The 17921-nt window shown below is 38.3% G+C and overlaps 1 gene segment (V, D, J or C); it reads left to right on the plus strand.

Moving 5' to 3' along the window:
* Positions 1-16690: 16690 nt before the first annotated feature.
* LOC110542804 (immunoglobulin kappa variable 4-1-like) lies at positions 16691-17370 on the plus strand. The segment is given in 2 exon segments: positions 16691-16757; positions 16924-17370. Coding segments are annotated over 2 exon segments (378 nt in total).
* The last annotated feature ends 551 nt before the right edge of the window (positions 17371-17921 follow it).

A 17921-nucleotide genomic window follows, 5' to 3' on the forward strand; every position in this document is an offset into this window, starting at 1 on the left:
GAGTTGGCCAGAGATTTGTTGTAGAAGCTGCAAGGATTAAGCCCTATAACAAATGTCACCATTCATTGAGTATTATGCTTGGAGTATTTGTGCTAATTAATATTTGAAAATAGAAGGATATAGTTGCTGGTTTATGGGATCTTGGAGTCTCTTAGCTATTAAAATACATGTACATACATCTGGCATTAAGTTAAAAGAAATAAGGAGCACTTTGAGAGCCAGACACACGCAAAGTGTACTCAGAATCCCCAGAAAATGACAAATAGAATTTTTGTTCTTTGTTGATATTCAAGCTGTCTTGGAAAGGTCCATTGTGAACACAGGGCTTGAGCCTTGAAGGAGTTAAGCTTTCAGTCTTTGGGAACTGGGTGTTTACTCCTGGAGGGCCATGAATATCAGTCCTAGGACAGTTGTGGCTGAGTCATTCTTTGTTTTCTTGCCAACAGTGTTTTATATATCTCCTCTCTCATGTTGATCCAGTACCTCTCTTCAAATATTATAAAAGATGCTACACTTCTTAATAAACTTGCTAGTAATAGTCATCAACTTATGCAAACCTTCCTGGTCACATCTTTTCTTTGTTTCTTCTTAGTTCCTCCTTCTGTCTTTCTTCCACTTGACATCTCTTCATTGCTGACCCTTATATCTGCAGGTTTATGCCACTGTGGAAGGTTTTTCTTCCTCTATTCATTGTTACTGATAGGTTTGTTGAGTATAATAGTGTTGGTTAGAACCTGTGGTCCCTCAGAGTTTCTAGAACACCCTTACAGGACCTTTGTTTTAGTAGCTTTCCTGAGAAATAAGGGGTTATTTTAACGGTCCTGCTCTATATATGACTTTGTCTTTTCCCCTTGAATACTTTAATAATCCTCCCCCCATATATGTTGAGTATTTTGATTGCTATTATTGTGGAAAAATTCTTTTTTTATTTTACTTGGTTTTCTGTATGGGTCTTGTATATCACTTGACAGGCATCTCATTGTTTTTTTTTTTATATCCTGTTTTTATTAAATTTTTTTTCTTTTTTTTTTTCAATGCAGTTTATTCAGGAACCTTGAACAATCATCTGACCCTGGGGAAAGCCAGCCCACAGCTTAAATAGCCTCTGGGTAGCCAACCCAGGCGTGCCACGGGGGCAATGCAGATAGGTCCACATACATGGAAACAAGCCAGATCCTCGGCCTTAGCCAAATGTGGAGTTGTTCGTGACAGAGAGCACTCACCATTGGGAAGGTGGAAGGCGGAAACCAGCTCCATCTTTAAGGCATAGCATTCCGCAGCTCTCTACAGTTCCCCCTTTTTGTTTTAGACGCATCAGGCAAGAGTAGAGGTCTGATCTCTGATATTAGAAATAAATTGGGACTTTGTTTAAATTAGAGAAATATTCTATGATTTTGTTTAAAGAATTTTCTGTGCTTTTGACCTGATTTTTTTTTGTTTCTTTCTAATTAAAGATAAACTGGGAAACAGCCTTCAACATATTCCCATAAGAGATGTGTATGTATGTATGACATTCATTTCTTCCCAAGTGCATGTGCCTGTGGGATATTTATTTGAAAAAAAAAACAAAAACAAAAACAAAAAACCCCTGATAGCTAAAACAATTGTGTACAATAAAAGAACTGGAGGTATCACTATTACTGACTTCAAGTAGTGTTACAGAGTCATTCCAATAAAATTGCATGGCATTTTCATAAAAGACACATTGATAAATTGAATCAAATTGATTCATTAACATAAACATATGCAACTATGGATATTATATTCTTGAAAAATAAGAAAAATGCATACTGGAAAATAGCATCTTCAATAAATGGTGCAGGACAAACTGGATGTCTGCATGTAGAAGAATGCAAATAGATGCACACTCATCATCCTGCATAGTACTCAAGTCCAAGTAATGGAAAGACCTCAACATAAACCAGATACACTGAGCACAATAGAAGACAAACTACGAAATAGCCTTCAAAACATTCCCATAGGAGATGACTGTCTGAACAGAATGGCTATAGCACAGGCAGTAAGATCAGGCAATTGATAAATGGGTCCTCAAGAAAGAGAAACAATTTTGTAAGACAAAGAAACACTATCAATTTGTAAAGTAGCCGACTATCGAGTAGGAAATGATCCATATCTAATAGAAGACTGATTGGTATCCATCATACTTAAAATAAATAAGAAATTAGATGTCAACAAACCAAGCAGTCTAATTAAAAATACAGTACAGAACTAAACAAAGAATACTCAATAGAGGAAACTCAAGTGATTGAAAAATATTAAAAGAAATGTTCAACATACTTAGTCATTGGGAAAAAGCAAACCAATACTACTTTGAGATTCTATTTTGCACCTGTCATGATGGCTCAGATCAATAACACAAACGAGTTCATGCTGGTGAGGGATATAGATCATGGGAAAAATCCTCTACTGCTGGAGGGAGTGAAAACATTTACAACCACTGTGGAAATGAAATGGTGGTTCTTCAGAAAAATTGGGATTGATCCACCTCAAGAACCAGCTCTACCACTTTTGGGCGTATACCCAAAGGACACTGAATCTTATCACAAGGACATTTACTGATCCATGTTCTCTGTGGCATTATTCATAATATCCAGACTCTGGAAACAATGTAGATGTCCTTAAACTGAAGAATAGACATAGAAATTGTGGTACATTTACACAATCAAGTATGACTCAGTTATGAAAAAAAAATGACGGCATGGAACTTGTGGAAGTAGCCAACCAATGTTTAATTTGATTCAGGTCCCAATTCCCAAGAGAGAACCCATACCCAACAAAGATAGAGTAACCAAGAACTAGACTATACAGCTCAGAAAATGCAGGTAAAACCAAACATGATCAGTCATAATAAGTATCAATACAATGAGTTTGAATGATATTCTGCTATATTCATAGATCTGTACTCTTCCACTAATCATCAGAGAGGCTTTCCCCAGCGACAGATGTGAACAGATGCAGAAAATCACACCCAGACATTAAGCAGAGAGAGTGTAAATAGGAGGACTCTATCAAATCTGTTTACTCAGATATCAGGGATTTCCAAGAACAGTTTAAGAGCCAGAGTGGTTGGAGAACAATGACCTGTGAATCAACTAAGCAATGCTCATGTGAGTTCACAGAGACCACAAGGGCAAGCATTATACCTACAATGACCTGAGTTAAGTCTTCTATGTATATATTACAGCTTTTAGGTTAGAACTTTTGTGTTACTTCAGCTGTAATAATGAAGGAGTCTGACTCTTGTGTCTTTGCTAGGGATTCTTCTCCTGTTTTGTTCTAATATCCAAATTGATATGATAATTTTTGCTTCATTTATTATATATTATTTTGTGATGTCTGGTTGTTATCTCTTAATCTCTTAGAAACTGTTTTTTTTTGTTTTTTGTTTTGTTTTATTTAATAAGAGATAGAAAGGGAGTAGATCCTGAGGGGAGGAGCTACACGGAGGATCTGGGAGCAGTAGAGAGATGGGAAAATATAATCAGGATATATTATCTAGAAAGAGAATCTATTTTCAATAACAAAACCCTAAAAACAAATAAATAAAGAAAACCCCCGAAAAAATTGGTTATTTATATTTAAATAGAGTCTTTGGTCTTTCCTGGTGGATTTCACTCTGTAACACTTTCAGGATAAATCCTGTTCATCTCATAGTTGAATCAAAGAAGCATGAAAAGTAGTCCAACCCTAGAGCTTATAGAGTGCCTGCTTTCCTTTCTCCTTGATCTCTCCTGGTATCAGGAGCATTAGCACACAAGGCTAGCCAGCAGAAACCTCATTTTGATAACGAATGACAGTGAGAGTGTAGGCAAGAACAGAACTGAGCTTTCTTCTAATCTTTGAAGAGGAGGGCCTCCCTGAGAAACATGTGCAAATTTTCCAGTGGGCAAAGTAATATGGAGAGAAGCAAGCGGGGTGTGGGTAGCCTATTAGGTGAGGTACTGGTATAAATTGCCTTCTATCTTTGCATGGGCAGGTGACAGTGGTGAAGCAAGGAACACTGTAGCTCATTGCTGCCCATGCCTAGGATGTCAGCAGCATCTCAGGTCACAAGCTTGGTGAGAAGATGACATCCATATCAATCTCTGATATTCTAACAGCAGGTGGTACATTGATTTCTCCTTTTTGAGTAACAAGTGGCTATTAATATAGCATTTCACCAATCTTGAGTCAGGAACTCTACATGAGTAGGAATGGAGCATGAGGGATCTCTTTTTCAGTGTCTTTCAAAGTCTAAACTGAGTGCTTTTAGACAAGATGTATTATTTTTCTTTGTTTCTCATCATGGTTCTTTTTTATTGATAGTTGGAACTGGAGACTACTCCAGATTATATCACGAGTCTTTCTGATCTGTTTCGTCTGCTTGTATGTTATGAGGGGTCCTGTGATTTGATGAGATCCACTCAAATAACCTGCCACTCTAGAGGTCTTCCTTTGTAATATAGCTGCTGAATCCTTATAGAGACATGCACCTTGCTGTTTAACCACACACATTGGGGTTAGTGTGTTGACTGCAGAGTCAGGATTATTTGGGTCAGCAAACTGAGAGTTCTTTCTACATAACATCAGAATAAGTTTCCAAATACTGATTGTGTGGCAATTGTATTTATAAAACTGGGAATTATTCAGAACTTACATTCAAAAGTTTTGTTTGAGATTTTCATGCATGTATATATTAGATTTGAAGCATTTCACTCCAATTCCCTTTAAACTTCCTCTCCTATCTCCTGGTGAATAAACCATTGTTTTTTTTTCAAGTTGCTATTCTTTATTTTTTTCTTCTGATCATTTCCTGGAATATGGGCTACATTCTTTATGAAAATGAGTCCCAGGACTCCAAGATGGCAGCAAGCAGAGCGCACCATTTTGGAGAGGCAGAAGACATGAATCTCCGGAGTTGGTGAGTGGAGAGTCAATCGAAGCTAGAATTTGGACTTTTGGGCTTTCTAAAGGAGAGGGGCCACCACAGAAGTGTGAAGTGCTTTGCTCACATCCGGGAGATCAAGGCAGCAGAGAGAGTGCTCTGGGCCCCTTACAGCAGTGGTCTGCTGTAATCACCCGTTGAACACCCGTCCCCGTTGGACACACATCCCACTCAGGGCCCTCGGGACCGGCAGAGCATCCCCTCCCCCATCCCGCTGGCGATCCCGAGCTAGACCTCAGCAGGAAGTGCAGCAAAGCTCACGCCCCAGAGCGCAATAACTCCAGAAACCTCCTCACAGGAGGAGCACAGGCCCAATCACAGAGCTCCAACCACTGAGCATTAACCACAGAGACTCAGATCCATAATACAATTCTTCCTGGATACCAAAGCTGCAAAGCTCAGTGTCTGGGACCCAAGACAGGCGGAGGCAGGGAGGCAGGGCTCCAGACCCTGCAGCCGCAGCAGAGAGCAGTGACGACCTGCTGAATGCCACCACTCAGAGGAGAACACACCCCACCTAGGGCCCTCTCCCCGAGCTCTTGACCCACGGAACACACCCCCCACTACCACCACCACCCGGCTCTGCAGGAGTGCACACACTGCCGAAACTCCGCCCTGCCAAAGCACACGCCCAATACAGTGCTAGCCACAGAAACTCAGATCCACAGTACAACCATTCCCAGATCCCAAATCTGTAAGTGGCAGCACGGACTACACAGGGCTGCCCAGCCAGTGATTGTAGGGGCCATCCAAACCCTCAGTGGCAGAAAACCAGCTGAATAGACACCAAAGGCCAGCAGACTTGTAAAATCAATATGCGTGCACATTCTTCAAGAGTGCTTGTGATCCCTTAGCGCCTGCAACAACTTCAGTGCCTGCAGGGCACCCCTCTCACACACTGAAGGCCTCTTCATTCACCAAAACACACTCAAACACATGCTACCCCGCATTTGCCCTTCTGCACCTGTGAACTTTCCCCTACAGGTATAGCTGAATAACCAACACACACACTGAAACCACTAGACCTCACACATTTTCCTGAAGAATTCCCAGATACCAGAGAAAAACTAGTCTGACATGGAGAATCCAGGAACAGACAGTGAACACTATGGATAACCAAATGGCCAGAGGTCAGCGAAAGAACACAACCAACACAAATCAAGATATAATGGCTTCACTGGCAACCTCCAAAATTATTGGACACTCCAACTCAGCAGAAACACAAGAAAATGATTTTAAAGCTATGATTATCCAGTTATTTGAGGCACATAAAGAAGAAACCAACAAAATCAGAGAAATAGTCATAGAGATTCAAACAGTTAAAGAGGATACAAAAAAATCCCTTCAAGATTTGGCCTCCCAAATAGAAACAAAGAAAAACGAAGTGAATGAAGAAGCTCTTAAAGAAACACATGCAAATATAGCCAAACAACTGGAGGCAGAAACAGAGGCACTAAGAGAGGAAACAAACAAAAATGTAGAGACCATCTTGGAGACACAGGAATCCACACACAAACAGATGAAGGAAATGTTGCAAGACATTAAAACAGAATTAGAATCAATAAAGAAATCACAAACCAAGAAAACCCTGGAACTGAAGAACTTAGAGAAAAGAGAAGGAATCACAAAGGTAAGCATCACTAATAGAATACAAGAGATGGAAGAGAGAATCTCGGGTGCTGAAGATACACTCATAGAAATTGATACTTCTCTCAAAGCAAAAATAAAATCAGAAAAATCCCAAACACAAACCATCCAAGAAATCAAGGACTCCATGAAAAGGCAAAATCTAAGAATAATAGGAATTGAAGAAGAAGAGGAGTCCAGGCTACAAGGTCCAGAAAATATTTTCAAGAAAATCATAGAAGAAAAATTTCCCAACCTAAAGAAAGAGATGTCCACAAACATACAAGAGGCCTACAGAACACCAAATAGACTAGACCAGAGAAGAAACTCCTCACACCACATCATAGTCAAAACACTTAATCTACAGAACAAAGAAAAGATACTAAAAGCAGCAAGGGAAAAAGGCCAAGTAACATATAAAGGCAAACCTATCAGAATCACACCAGACTTCTCATCAGAAACTATGAAAGCCAGAAGGGCCTGGGGAGATATCATGCAGGCCCTAAGGGACCACAGATGCCAACCTAGACTACTTTACCCAGCAAAGCTTTCAATCAACATAGATGGAGAAAATAAAATATTCCACAAAAAAACTAAATTTAAGCAATATTTGAACAGCAAACCAGCCCTACAGAAGATACTAGAAGGAAAATTCCAATCCAATGAAAACAAATACACCCAAGAAAATATAGGTTAAAGATAATTTCCAACAAAAATCAAAAGCAAACAAGCAATGATTCACACTAACATCGCCAACTCCACAATAATAGGAAATAACATACAATGGTCATTATTATCTATCAACATCAATGGACTCAACTCTCCAATAAAAAGACACAGACTAACAGAATGGGTGCAGAAACAGGAACCAACATTCTGCTGCATCCAAGAAACACACCTACACAACAAAGATAAATATTACCTCAGAGTAAAAGGCTAGAAAACAGTTTTTTCAAGCAAATGGTACCAAAAAACAAGCAGGAGAGGCTATCCTAATATCTAATAAAATAGATTTTCAACGAAAACTAATCAAAAAAGACATAGAGGGGCACTATATTTTCATCAAAGGAAAAATTCACCAAGAACACATCACAATTCTAAACATCTATGCCCCGAATACAAGAGCACCTACATTCATAAATGAAACATTATTAAAGCTTAAACAACACCTTGATCGCAATACCCTAATAGTGGGTGACTTCAACACCCCACTCTCACCAAGGGACAGATCAACTAGACAGAAACCAAATAGGGAAATAAAAGCACTTACAGAGTCCCTAAATCAAATGGACCTAATAGACGTCTACAGATCTTTCCACCCAAACTCAAAAGAGTATACCTTCTTTTCAGCACCTCATGGAACCTTCTCCAAAATAGACCATATAGTTGGTCACAAAGCAAGCCTCAACAGATATAAAAAGATTGAGATAATCCCTTGTATTCTATCGGACCACCATGGACTAAAGTTGGACATCAACAACAATGGAAATAACCAAAAACCTACAAGCACATGGAAACTGAACACTCAATGACAGTTGGGTTAGGAAGAAATAAAGAAAGAAATTAAAAGACTTCCTAGAACTCAATGAAAATGAAGGCACAACATACCCAAATTTATGGGACACATTGAAAGCAGTGCTCAGAGGAAAATTTATAGCACTAAGTGCCTTCAAGAATAAATTTGTAACATCACATACAAGTAACTTAATGGCCCAACTGAAAACTGAAAAAAAAGAAGCAGATACACCCAAGAGGAGCAGAAGGCTGGAAATAATCAAACTCAGGGCTGAAATCAATCAATTAGAAACAAATAAAACTATTCAAAGAATCAATGAAACAAAAAGCTGGTTCTTTGAGAAAATCAACAAGATAGACAAACTCTTACCCAAGCTAACTAAAAATCAGAGAGAATCTATCCAAATCAGCAAAGTCAGAAATGAAAAGGGGGACATAAATACAGACACTGAAGAAATCCAAACAATCATTAGGTCATACTACAAAGGCCTATACACCACAAAATTTGAAAATCTAAACGAAATGGACAATTTTCTTGATAGATTCCATCTGCCCACATTAAGTCAAGATCAAGTAGAAAGACTGAATAATCCTATATCTCCCAAAGAAATTGAAGCAGTCATTAACAGTGTCCCCTCCATAAAAAGCCCTGGGCCCGATGGTTTCGGTGCAGAATTCTACCAGACCTTCAAAGAAATGCTAATACCAATTTTCCTCAAACTATTTCACAAAATAGAAACAGAAGGAACACTACCAAACTCATTCTATGAAGCGACAGTCACTCTGATACCTAAACCACACAAAGACCCAACAAAAAAAGAGAACTTCAGACCTATCTCTTTTATGAATATTGATGCAAAAATACTCAATAAATACTTGCAAACCGAATCCAAGAACACATCAAAGATATCATCCACCATGACCAAACAGGCTTCATCCCAGGCATGCAAGGGAGGTTCAACATACGGAAATCCATCAATGTAATCCACCACATAAACAAACTGAAGGAGAAAAACCACATGGTCATCTCCTTGGATGCCGAAAAAGCATTTGACATAGCCCAACACCCATTCATGTTTAAAGTCTTGGAGAGATCAGGGATACAAGGCATGTAATTAACCATAGTAAAGGCAATATACAGCAAGCCTACAGACAATATCAAACTCAATGGAGAGAAACTTAAATCAATCCCACTGAAATCAGGAACAAGACAGGCTGCCCACTCTCTCCATATCTCTTCAACATAGTACTTGAAGTCCTAGCCAGAGCAATAAGACAACTAAATGAGATTAAGGGGATACAAATTGGAAAGGAAGAGGTCAAAGTGTCACTATTCTCAGATGATATGATAGTAGACATGAGTGACCGCAAAAATTCAACCAGAGAACTCCTTCAGCTGATAAACACCTTCAGCAAAGTGGCAGGATACAAAATCAACTCAAAAAAAATCAGAAGCCCTCCTATATACCAAAGACAAAAAGGCTGAGAAAGAAATTAGGGAAACAACACCCTTCACAATAGCCACTAATAACATAAAGTACCTTGGGGTGACATTAACCAAACAAGTGAAAGACCTGTTTGAGAAAAACTTCAAGTCTCTGAAGAAAGAAATTGAAGAAGATCTCAGAAGTTGGAAAGATCTCCCGTGCTCATGGATTGGTAGGATTAACATTGTGAAAATGGTCATACTGCCAAAAGCAATCTACAGATTCAATGCAATTTTTATCGAAATACCAACTCAATTCTTTACAGACCTTGAAAAAAAGATTCCCAGCTTCGTATGGAGAAACAAAAAACCCAGAATCTCCAAAACAACCCTGTACAACAACAGATCATCTAGAGGTATCTCCATCCCCAATCTCAAGCTGTACTACAGAGCAATAGTAATAAAAACTGCATGGTATTGGCATAAAAATAGAAAGGAGGATCAATGGAACCAAATAGAAGACCCAGAAATAAACCCATGTACCTATGAATACTCGATTTTTGACAAAGAAGCCAAAGCATTCAATGGAAAAAAGATAGCATCTTCAACAGATGGTGCTGGTCTAACTGGATGTCTACCTGCAGAAAAATGAAAATAGATCCACATTTATCACCCTGCACAAAACTAAAGTCTAAGTGGATCAAAGACCTCAACATAAAACCAGATACGCAAAATGTGTTAGAAGAAAAAGTGGGGAACAGCCTAGAACTCATTGGCACAGGAGACAACTTCCTGAACAGAACTCCAACAGCACAGGCTTTAAAAGCAACAATCAATAAATGGGACCTCATGAAACTGAAAAGCCTTTGTAAAGCAAAGGACACCGTCATCAAAACAAAGCAACTGCTTACAGATTGGGAAAGAATCTTCACCAACCCTTTATCTGATAAAGGGCTAATATCGAGTATATATAAAGAACTAAAGAAGCTGAAAAGCAACAAACCAAGTAATCCAATTAAAAAATGGGAAACAGAGCTAAACAGAGAATTCTCTGTAGAGGAATATAGAATGGCAGAGAAACACTTAAAGAAATGCTCAACCTCATTAGCCATTAGGGAAATGCAAATCAAAACGACCTTGAGATTTCACCTTACACCCATCAGAATGGCCAAGATGAAAAACTCAAGTGATAACACATGCTGGAGAGGTTGTGGATAAAGGGGAACCCTCCTCCATTGCTGGTGGGAATGTAAACTGGTACAACCACTTTGGAAGTCAATCCGGCGCTTTCTCAGACAATTAGGAATAATGCTTCCTCAAGACCCAGCTATACCACTGCTAGGCATATACCCAAAATTTGCTCAAGTACACAATAAGGACATTTGCTCAACCATGTTTGTAGCAGCTTTATTTGTAATAGCCAGAACCTGGAAACAACCCAGATGTCCATCAATGGAGGAATGGGTACAGAAGTTGTGGTAGTTTTACACAATGGAATACTACTCAGCAATCAAAAAAGAGGAAATCATGAAATTTGCAGGCAAATGGTGGGAGCTAGAAAAGATCATTCTGAGTGAAGTATCCCAGAAGGAGAAAGAGAAACATGGAATATACTTGCTTATATAGACCTACAAGATATGATAAACATAATGAAATCTATACACCTAAAGAAGATAATCAAGAAAGCAGACACGGGGTATGATGATCAATCCTCATTTAGAAAGACAAATGGGATATGCATTGAACGTATGACAGGAGTCTACCACAGAAAGTATCGGAAAGATTCTACCTAGCAGTGTTCCAAAGTCCATACTAAGACTCATAACGAAACCTTTGGCAGAGTGCAGGGAATCATATGAAAGAAGGGGAGTTTGATGTGGAAAGGATAGGAGCTTTACAAGGACCAAACATATTTGGGCACAGGGTCTTTTCTGAGATGGACACTCAATCAAAGACCATGAGAGGATAAAACCTAGAACCTCTGCTAGGATGTGACCCGTGATAGCTCAGTAATCAATTGGCTTCCCATAGTAAGGGGAACAAGGACTAGTTCTAACAGGAACTCAATGACTGGCTCTTTGACCTCCCCACCTCCCAAGGGAGGAGCAGTACTGTTAGGCTACAGAGGAGGACTTTGCAGCCAGTCCTGAAAATACCTGACAAAACGGAGTCATATGAAAGGGGAGGAGGTACTCCCCAATCAGTGGACTTGGAAAGGGGCAGGGAGGAGATGAGAGAGGGAGGGTGGGATTGGAGAGGGAAGGAGGGATACAGCTGGGATACAGAATTAACAAAATGTAACTAATGAGAAAAATAAAATTAAAAAAAAAAAAGAAAAAAGAAAATGGGTCCCTACTCCCTTTCTCTGTTATTTGTCACTTACTCATTTACTTTCAGGGAAGGATAAGGCAACATTGGCTCCTGCCCCTTGCATGATGAAATGGTGGTGGGTCAAGTCTAGTGCAAATTGCTCCTGTGGCAGTTTGCTCATGAGGGCAACAGACAAGCTATTCCCACAATGCCTTGTCTCACAGCCCTTGTTCACAATGTCTGGTCTATATGCGGATTCTGTCGATTCTCCATGAATGTCCCTGAGATTTGGGGTGGAGACGTTCCTTTTGGGATGACTACTTCACAGTTATATGTTCTCTGTACTTTGACCAATTGTGAACCTCTGTCTTAACCACTTTCTACTGTAAAAAATACTTTTAGGATGAATGGTAAGAATAGCATATTTCTGAGGGCTTAAATAAAAGGACATTGAAAGTAGTTTGATGCCATGTCCATTCAGAAAACAAAAAAGCAAACAAACAAACGAACGAACAAATGAAATTAGTAAGTTTTTTCTTGTCCCCATGACTACCCACACATAGTTTCTTGACCAGGTTTACATTTCTGTTCATTAACATTAATATATTAATATTATTTTGTATGTTTCATATAATGGGAAAATCATCCTAAAAGTTCATGTGTAGACTCCTCCTCTGTGTGTCAGTCTGCAATACAACCCCCCTTTAGAGCTCAGCCTGACAGCCAGTGTCTGAGGCAGCAGCTTTGCTATCTCCACACAGAAATGATAAAACAAAAAACTACTCATTTCCTCCTCCTTTGTGTGTCAACAAAACCTTGACTAAAATATGTCTAGTGAAAATATGTCCTCACTGTGACCATTGTCTCACAAGTTCTCATTGCACTTAGCATTAACCTCAAAATTCTTGACAGATTTCCCAAATCAGGCAGTCTCAGTCATATACACAGGCTATGTTAACTTCTTCTACATGTTGAGCTTTCCCAGGCTCTTTTCATTTAATATCTTCTGCTTTAAATGAACTCAGGGTCCTAAGCATGGCTCTAGAAACCTTCTTTGCACTTTTGCACTAACAAATCTCTTCTGTCAGGTCTGCTCTCAAGTAGGTGCTTCTGGAGAAGGCATTCTTAGTACTCTCTCATCAAAGAAAACAAATAGATAATTTACTTGGTAGATAGAAGAGTGTGTACATACATACACACACACACATATATATATATTCGATAAGATCTAATATATATCATATATATTATAATATTATAATAGATAATAATATATAATATATAATATAATAATATATATTATATATATTCGATAAGATCTAATATATATAATATACATATAATATAATGTGTATGTATTATACATATATATATATACATATAATATATATTATACATATATATTATAATATATGATATATATACATATATATTATATGTATATTATATATATATTAGATCTTATCGAATAAAGTATTTATCATAAGTTGCTGGCATATGCCAGTTTCTCCTCTGCCAGCATCTAAAATTCTCAGATTATAGGCACCCGTCATCAAACTGGGCAGAGGTGTGACTCTGAAAACAGCAGTATGTGGCAAGTTAAGTCCATAATGGTATAGGAGTAGTGTCTTAGGAAGATGGATTGTAATGCCAGACAAAACATTTCTATCACATGCCACCCCACAAGACATCCTGCTATAAAACCTAATGAGATTGGAAGTGATTATAACCTATGGCCACATCTATACACTACAAGTTGTGGGATTCTAGATACACTATTGATTGTGTACATAAATTAAAACACTCTAACAGAGCTTGGAACAAAAATAATTTCCAGTTGTTACCTCTAGGAGGAGCTATGAACTGTAGGCTCCTTTTGGGGGATACTAGAGAGGAGCAGTTTGTGGAGGAAACTGATGGAAGTAGAGATCCTCCCTGGCCATGTCTGCAGCACAGAGGGTCATCATCAGCTACAAAATCAGTAGTATCTACACAGCTCTCACAACCAGCTATTTAACCTGATTCCACCAAAAGCACAGAAAGGCTACTCATTTGTTCACCTGGATAACTTCCAGGCATCTTGACTGCTCAAGGATATAGGACAGAGTTCAGTTTCAGCACCATCAGCATTCAGACTGAAGAGGTGACAGGTTATTACTGTGAAGGCTGTTGCAGTCTCCTCAGGTCCTTAGCCTGCAATACAGACACCTTTAGAGCTCAGCCTGACCGCCAGAAAACTTTTTATTTCTACACAGGCTGGTAAGTACCCTCCTTTCTGTCCAAGGATCAGTGAGCCTTGCCTTACTCAAGTAGACTTGAAAGTATAGGAGAGCACTGAAGGGCCAATGTGTCCTTTAATCTTTCATGGGATGTACTACTTTGAGTCAAGATTAAATAATTATTTTTCACTTCTTTTGCCTATTTTGATAGTATGTTTTCAAAGGTCATTTGACACAAAATATCCTCATTATTAGGGGCTATGTTCATTAGTGTAATCATTTATTTGGAAACAATTTAAAAGTATTCTTTTCATGTTAGTATCCATACTGTTTAAAAATGGGTAATCTTTAAATTCCAGTAATGCTCTCCTTTTACTTTTCGGTATGTTTTCTTCTGATATTACCTATTAATAAATATTAACTATACATAAAATTTGTTTGTGTCTGAGTTATTTGGTGAAACTGAAAGTGCTTACAGTAACCACAAGGAATTATGTTATATAACTAGACACTTGAGGTAGGCAGGAATACATCAAATTTGTGGCAGACACTGAATAAGGAAACAATTAAACTGAAAATTTTCACCTGTCTAAATTCTACGGTCTCCATGTGTTCTGCATATGGGTAGAACACACTTGGGCAACAGTGGAACCTCAGATCACCTACCTACTCACCCTCCTCTTTATCTTGTGCTTGTTGAAATATTAACTGTATTTTCATATACTCATTACACTTAATACTGAATTTTATAAATGCAGACATCTTTTAAGATTATGTTACATAACCATATATATGCCCAGTATTGATGAGATTTTATGTCAAATTGACAGAAATGAAAAATTTTCTGAGAGGGACAACCCTCATTTGAGAAAATGCCTTAGTACTACTGAGCATTGGACAAGTTGCAATTGCAGGGATTTTTCCTGATTAGTAATTGACGGGGTAGGATGCAGTCCATTGTAGGTTATGGTGACCTTGGGTTCCTCAACAGAGCATCCTGAGCAAGCCATGAGGAGGAATACAGTAAGCAGCACTCCTCCATGGCTTCTGCCTCTGGGTTCCTTTTCTATTTTAATCAAGCCCTAACTTCCCTCAGTGATAGACTGTTACCTGGAAGTGTAAGGACGATAAATTTTCCCATCTTTGTAAGTTGCTTTTGTTCATGATGTTTTATCAAAGCAATAGTAATCCCAAATAAGACGCATCCTTTACCCTTTCAACCTGTTCCCTGTTTTAGTTACTACAATTTTCTTCCGTCACTGAGTTCCCCTTCTATAAACCTACTACAGTTGTGTTCATGTTTATATATTTATGTTTAAATTAAAAGAGTTATAAATCATAGGGTACAAGTAATACTTTTGCTTCTAAGCCATATGTTCCCCTCTGCCTCTTTGTCATGGGTCACATTCCACTTTAAATTCTCCCTATCTGCTCTCAAATGTAGAGAACTGGATACCTCACTCAATATCAAAGTAGTACAATTGTTTGTTAATAGACTCTACCTTAGAGGATTTTATCTTATAATTATGAGTAACTATAACATTTAAAGAATGGGAATCTCGAGGCACAATGTAAGCAATATGGTAACTAATGCCATCCATTCATTCTCTAAAAACTAATTGATCAGCTGCTTTTGGAGGCCACTGCTGTTGGAGGGTATGAGAGAATTATAGACCAGATACAATTTCTAATATTTTGTGTGTGTCTTCTTACAGGTATAATATACTCTTTATGGATTCTCCCTTATCATAAATTATGTTTTATAGTTGTAATAAGCAACATGACCAAAGCAACTTTTTAAGAAAGAATGGGGTTTTCAGAGAATTAGAATCCATGATTGTAGAACGAAGGCAGCAGAAGGCAGTCCAAGTAGGAACTGGAGCAGAACTCAGGGCTCACATATCCAACTCTATGTATGTGTGTGTGTATAGATATGTATGTATGTATGTATGTATATGTGTGTGTGTACCATGTCTGTGTCATAAATGGAATTACAGATGTCTAAGAATCATCAAACAACAGCTTGTAATCAAACCTGAGTCTTTTACAAGAGAAACAACTGTTGTTAACCAGTGACCTGACACTTTACCCCAGACCTTTTTATTTTAATATTTATCTTCTTTTATCTTCTCCATTAAACTTTCCTCTCCACATTGAGCATCCCTCCCCAGTCACATTTCCCTCTCCTCTCTTTCTTTTTTTCACCTCATCTTTCCCATTCCCCATTCCCCTTCATTCTTTCCTTTCTTCTCTTTCCCTCTCGTTTCTTTCTGCTGTTGTTGATCAGAATATTTATTATTTCCTTAGAATTGTTATCAAAAGTTTTTCAAGTATTATTTATGTAAAACTCACTTGGTTTAAAGATTTTTGAATTTTAATGGAAGACTGTCTTAAGTGCATCTCATTATTTGCAGTTTGAGAGCTCTAAGTTGGTCCTTGAGCTTTTGTCTTGATTTTCCCACCCAAGTGATTGCTTATTTTCTTGGATGATAGTTTTGGCTGCAGATTTCACCTGGATACTCTCACACCACAGAACCCAACCTATTTCCTTTCTTATTTGATGACTACTTTGCATAAGTCCCTACAAGCCAGCCCAGCTGCCTATAAATTATACACCAGGCCTTTGCAGTGAGAACTGAAAAGCATCAGACAGGCTGGGGCACCAAGATGGAGTCACAGACCCAGGCCTTCATATTCCTGCTCCTCTGGATATCTGGTGAGACATTAGAGAGTATTAGAATGTTGTCAAAATAATTCATTTGTAGAGAAACAGCTATTTACTATTGGAATCCAATTCTATGCAGGCAATGCCATTAGAAAAGGAGTTTTGGATCCCAACTTTTGTGTATATGTGTATAGTCATTGTCTTTATCTGATTGCAGGTGCTGAGGGGAACATTGTGATGACCCAGTCTCCTGAATTCATGTCCATATCTACAGGAGACAGGATTACCATAAGCTGCAAATCTAGCCAGAGTGTGAAAAGTTATGTAGCTTGGTACCAGCAAAAATTAGGGGAGCCTCCTAAACTGCTAATTTATGGTGCATCCACTCGCCCCTCTGGGGTCCCTGATCACTTCACAGGCAGTGGATCTGGGACAGATTATATTTTCACTATCAGCAGTGTGCAGCCTGAAGACTCTGCAGTTTATTACTGTCAGCAGGGTTACAGAACTCCCACAGTGCTTCAGCCCCCAACACTAACTCTTTAAGAGTCTCACCTGCTGCCTGCACCACACACAGCCCTGGCCCTGCACACTTCCCCTTTCTGCCTGAGATCTGCTATGCATGACTAATTGATTCACTGTTCATCAGAAAATTAATAAAGAGATGGCCTCCATTCTTTTACAGTTTTGGCAATACAGGTGTATATAGATAAAAAGTGAGATGTTAAGTTAAGAGATTTAGAAATTGGGGTGTTACATTAAGAGGATACAGTACAAGCAAGAAACATTGGTGAACTTTACAGTGTCATGCTGGCTTTAGATATATCTTTGTTATGCTTTCAGGATATGATGAATCTCTATAAAATAGGACAGAATTTAAAATCATTTACAATGAATACACCATCATGAGATTATCAGTTTAGATTAAGAATCTGCAAGCTTTAGTAAATGAAATCTATCAAGAAAATTGACCATTTCATTCAATCCTACTGCTTTTGAAGTAGGACCTAGTGATTCTTTGAATTTTCTCAGTGTCTGTCATTTTTTCCACTTTTTTGTTTATGATTTTGCTGATTTGGATAGTTTCTCTCGGCCTTTTAGTTACTTTGGCTAAGGGTTTGTGTATCTTGTTGGTTTTCTCAAAAACCAGCTCTTGGTTTCACTGATTCTCTGAATTTTTTTTCATATAATAAATAGTTAATTACTGCAAGTATA

The sequence above is a fragment of the Meriones unguiculatus genome, chromosome 5 (genome assembly GCF_030254825.1).
Source record: "Meriones unguiculatus strain TT.TT164.6M chromosome 5, Bangor_MerUng_6.1, whole genome shotgun sequence".
NCBI classification, from domain to species: domain Eukaryota; kingdom Metazoa; phylum Chordata; class Mammalia; order Rodentia; family Muridae; genus Meriones; species Meriones unguiculatus.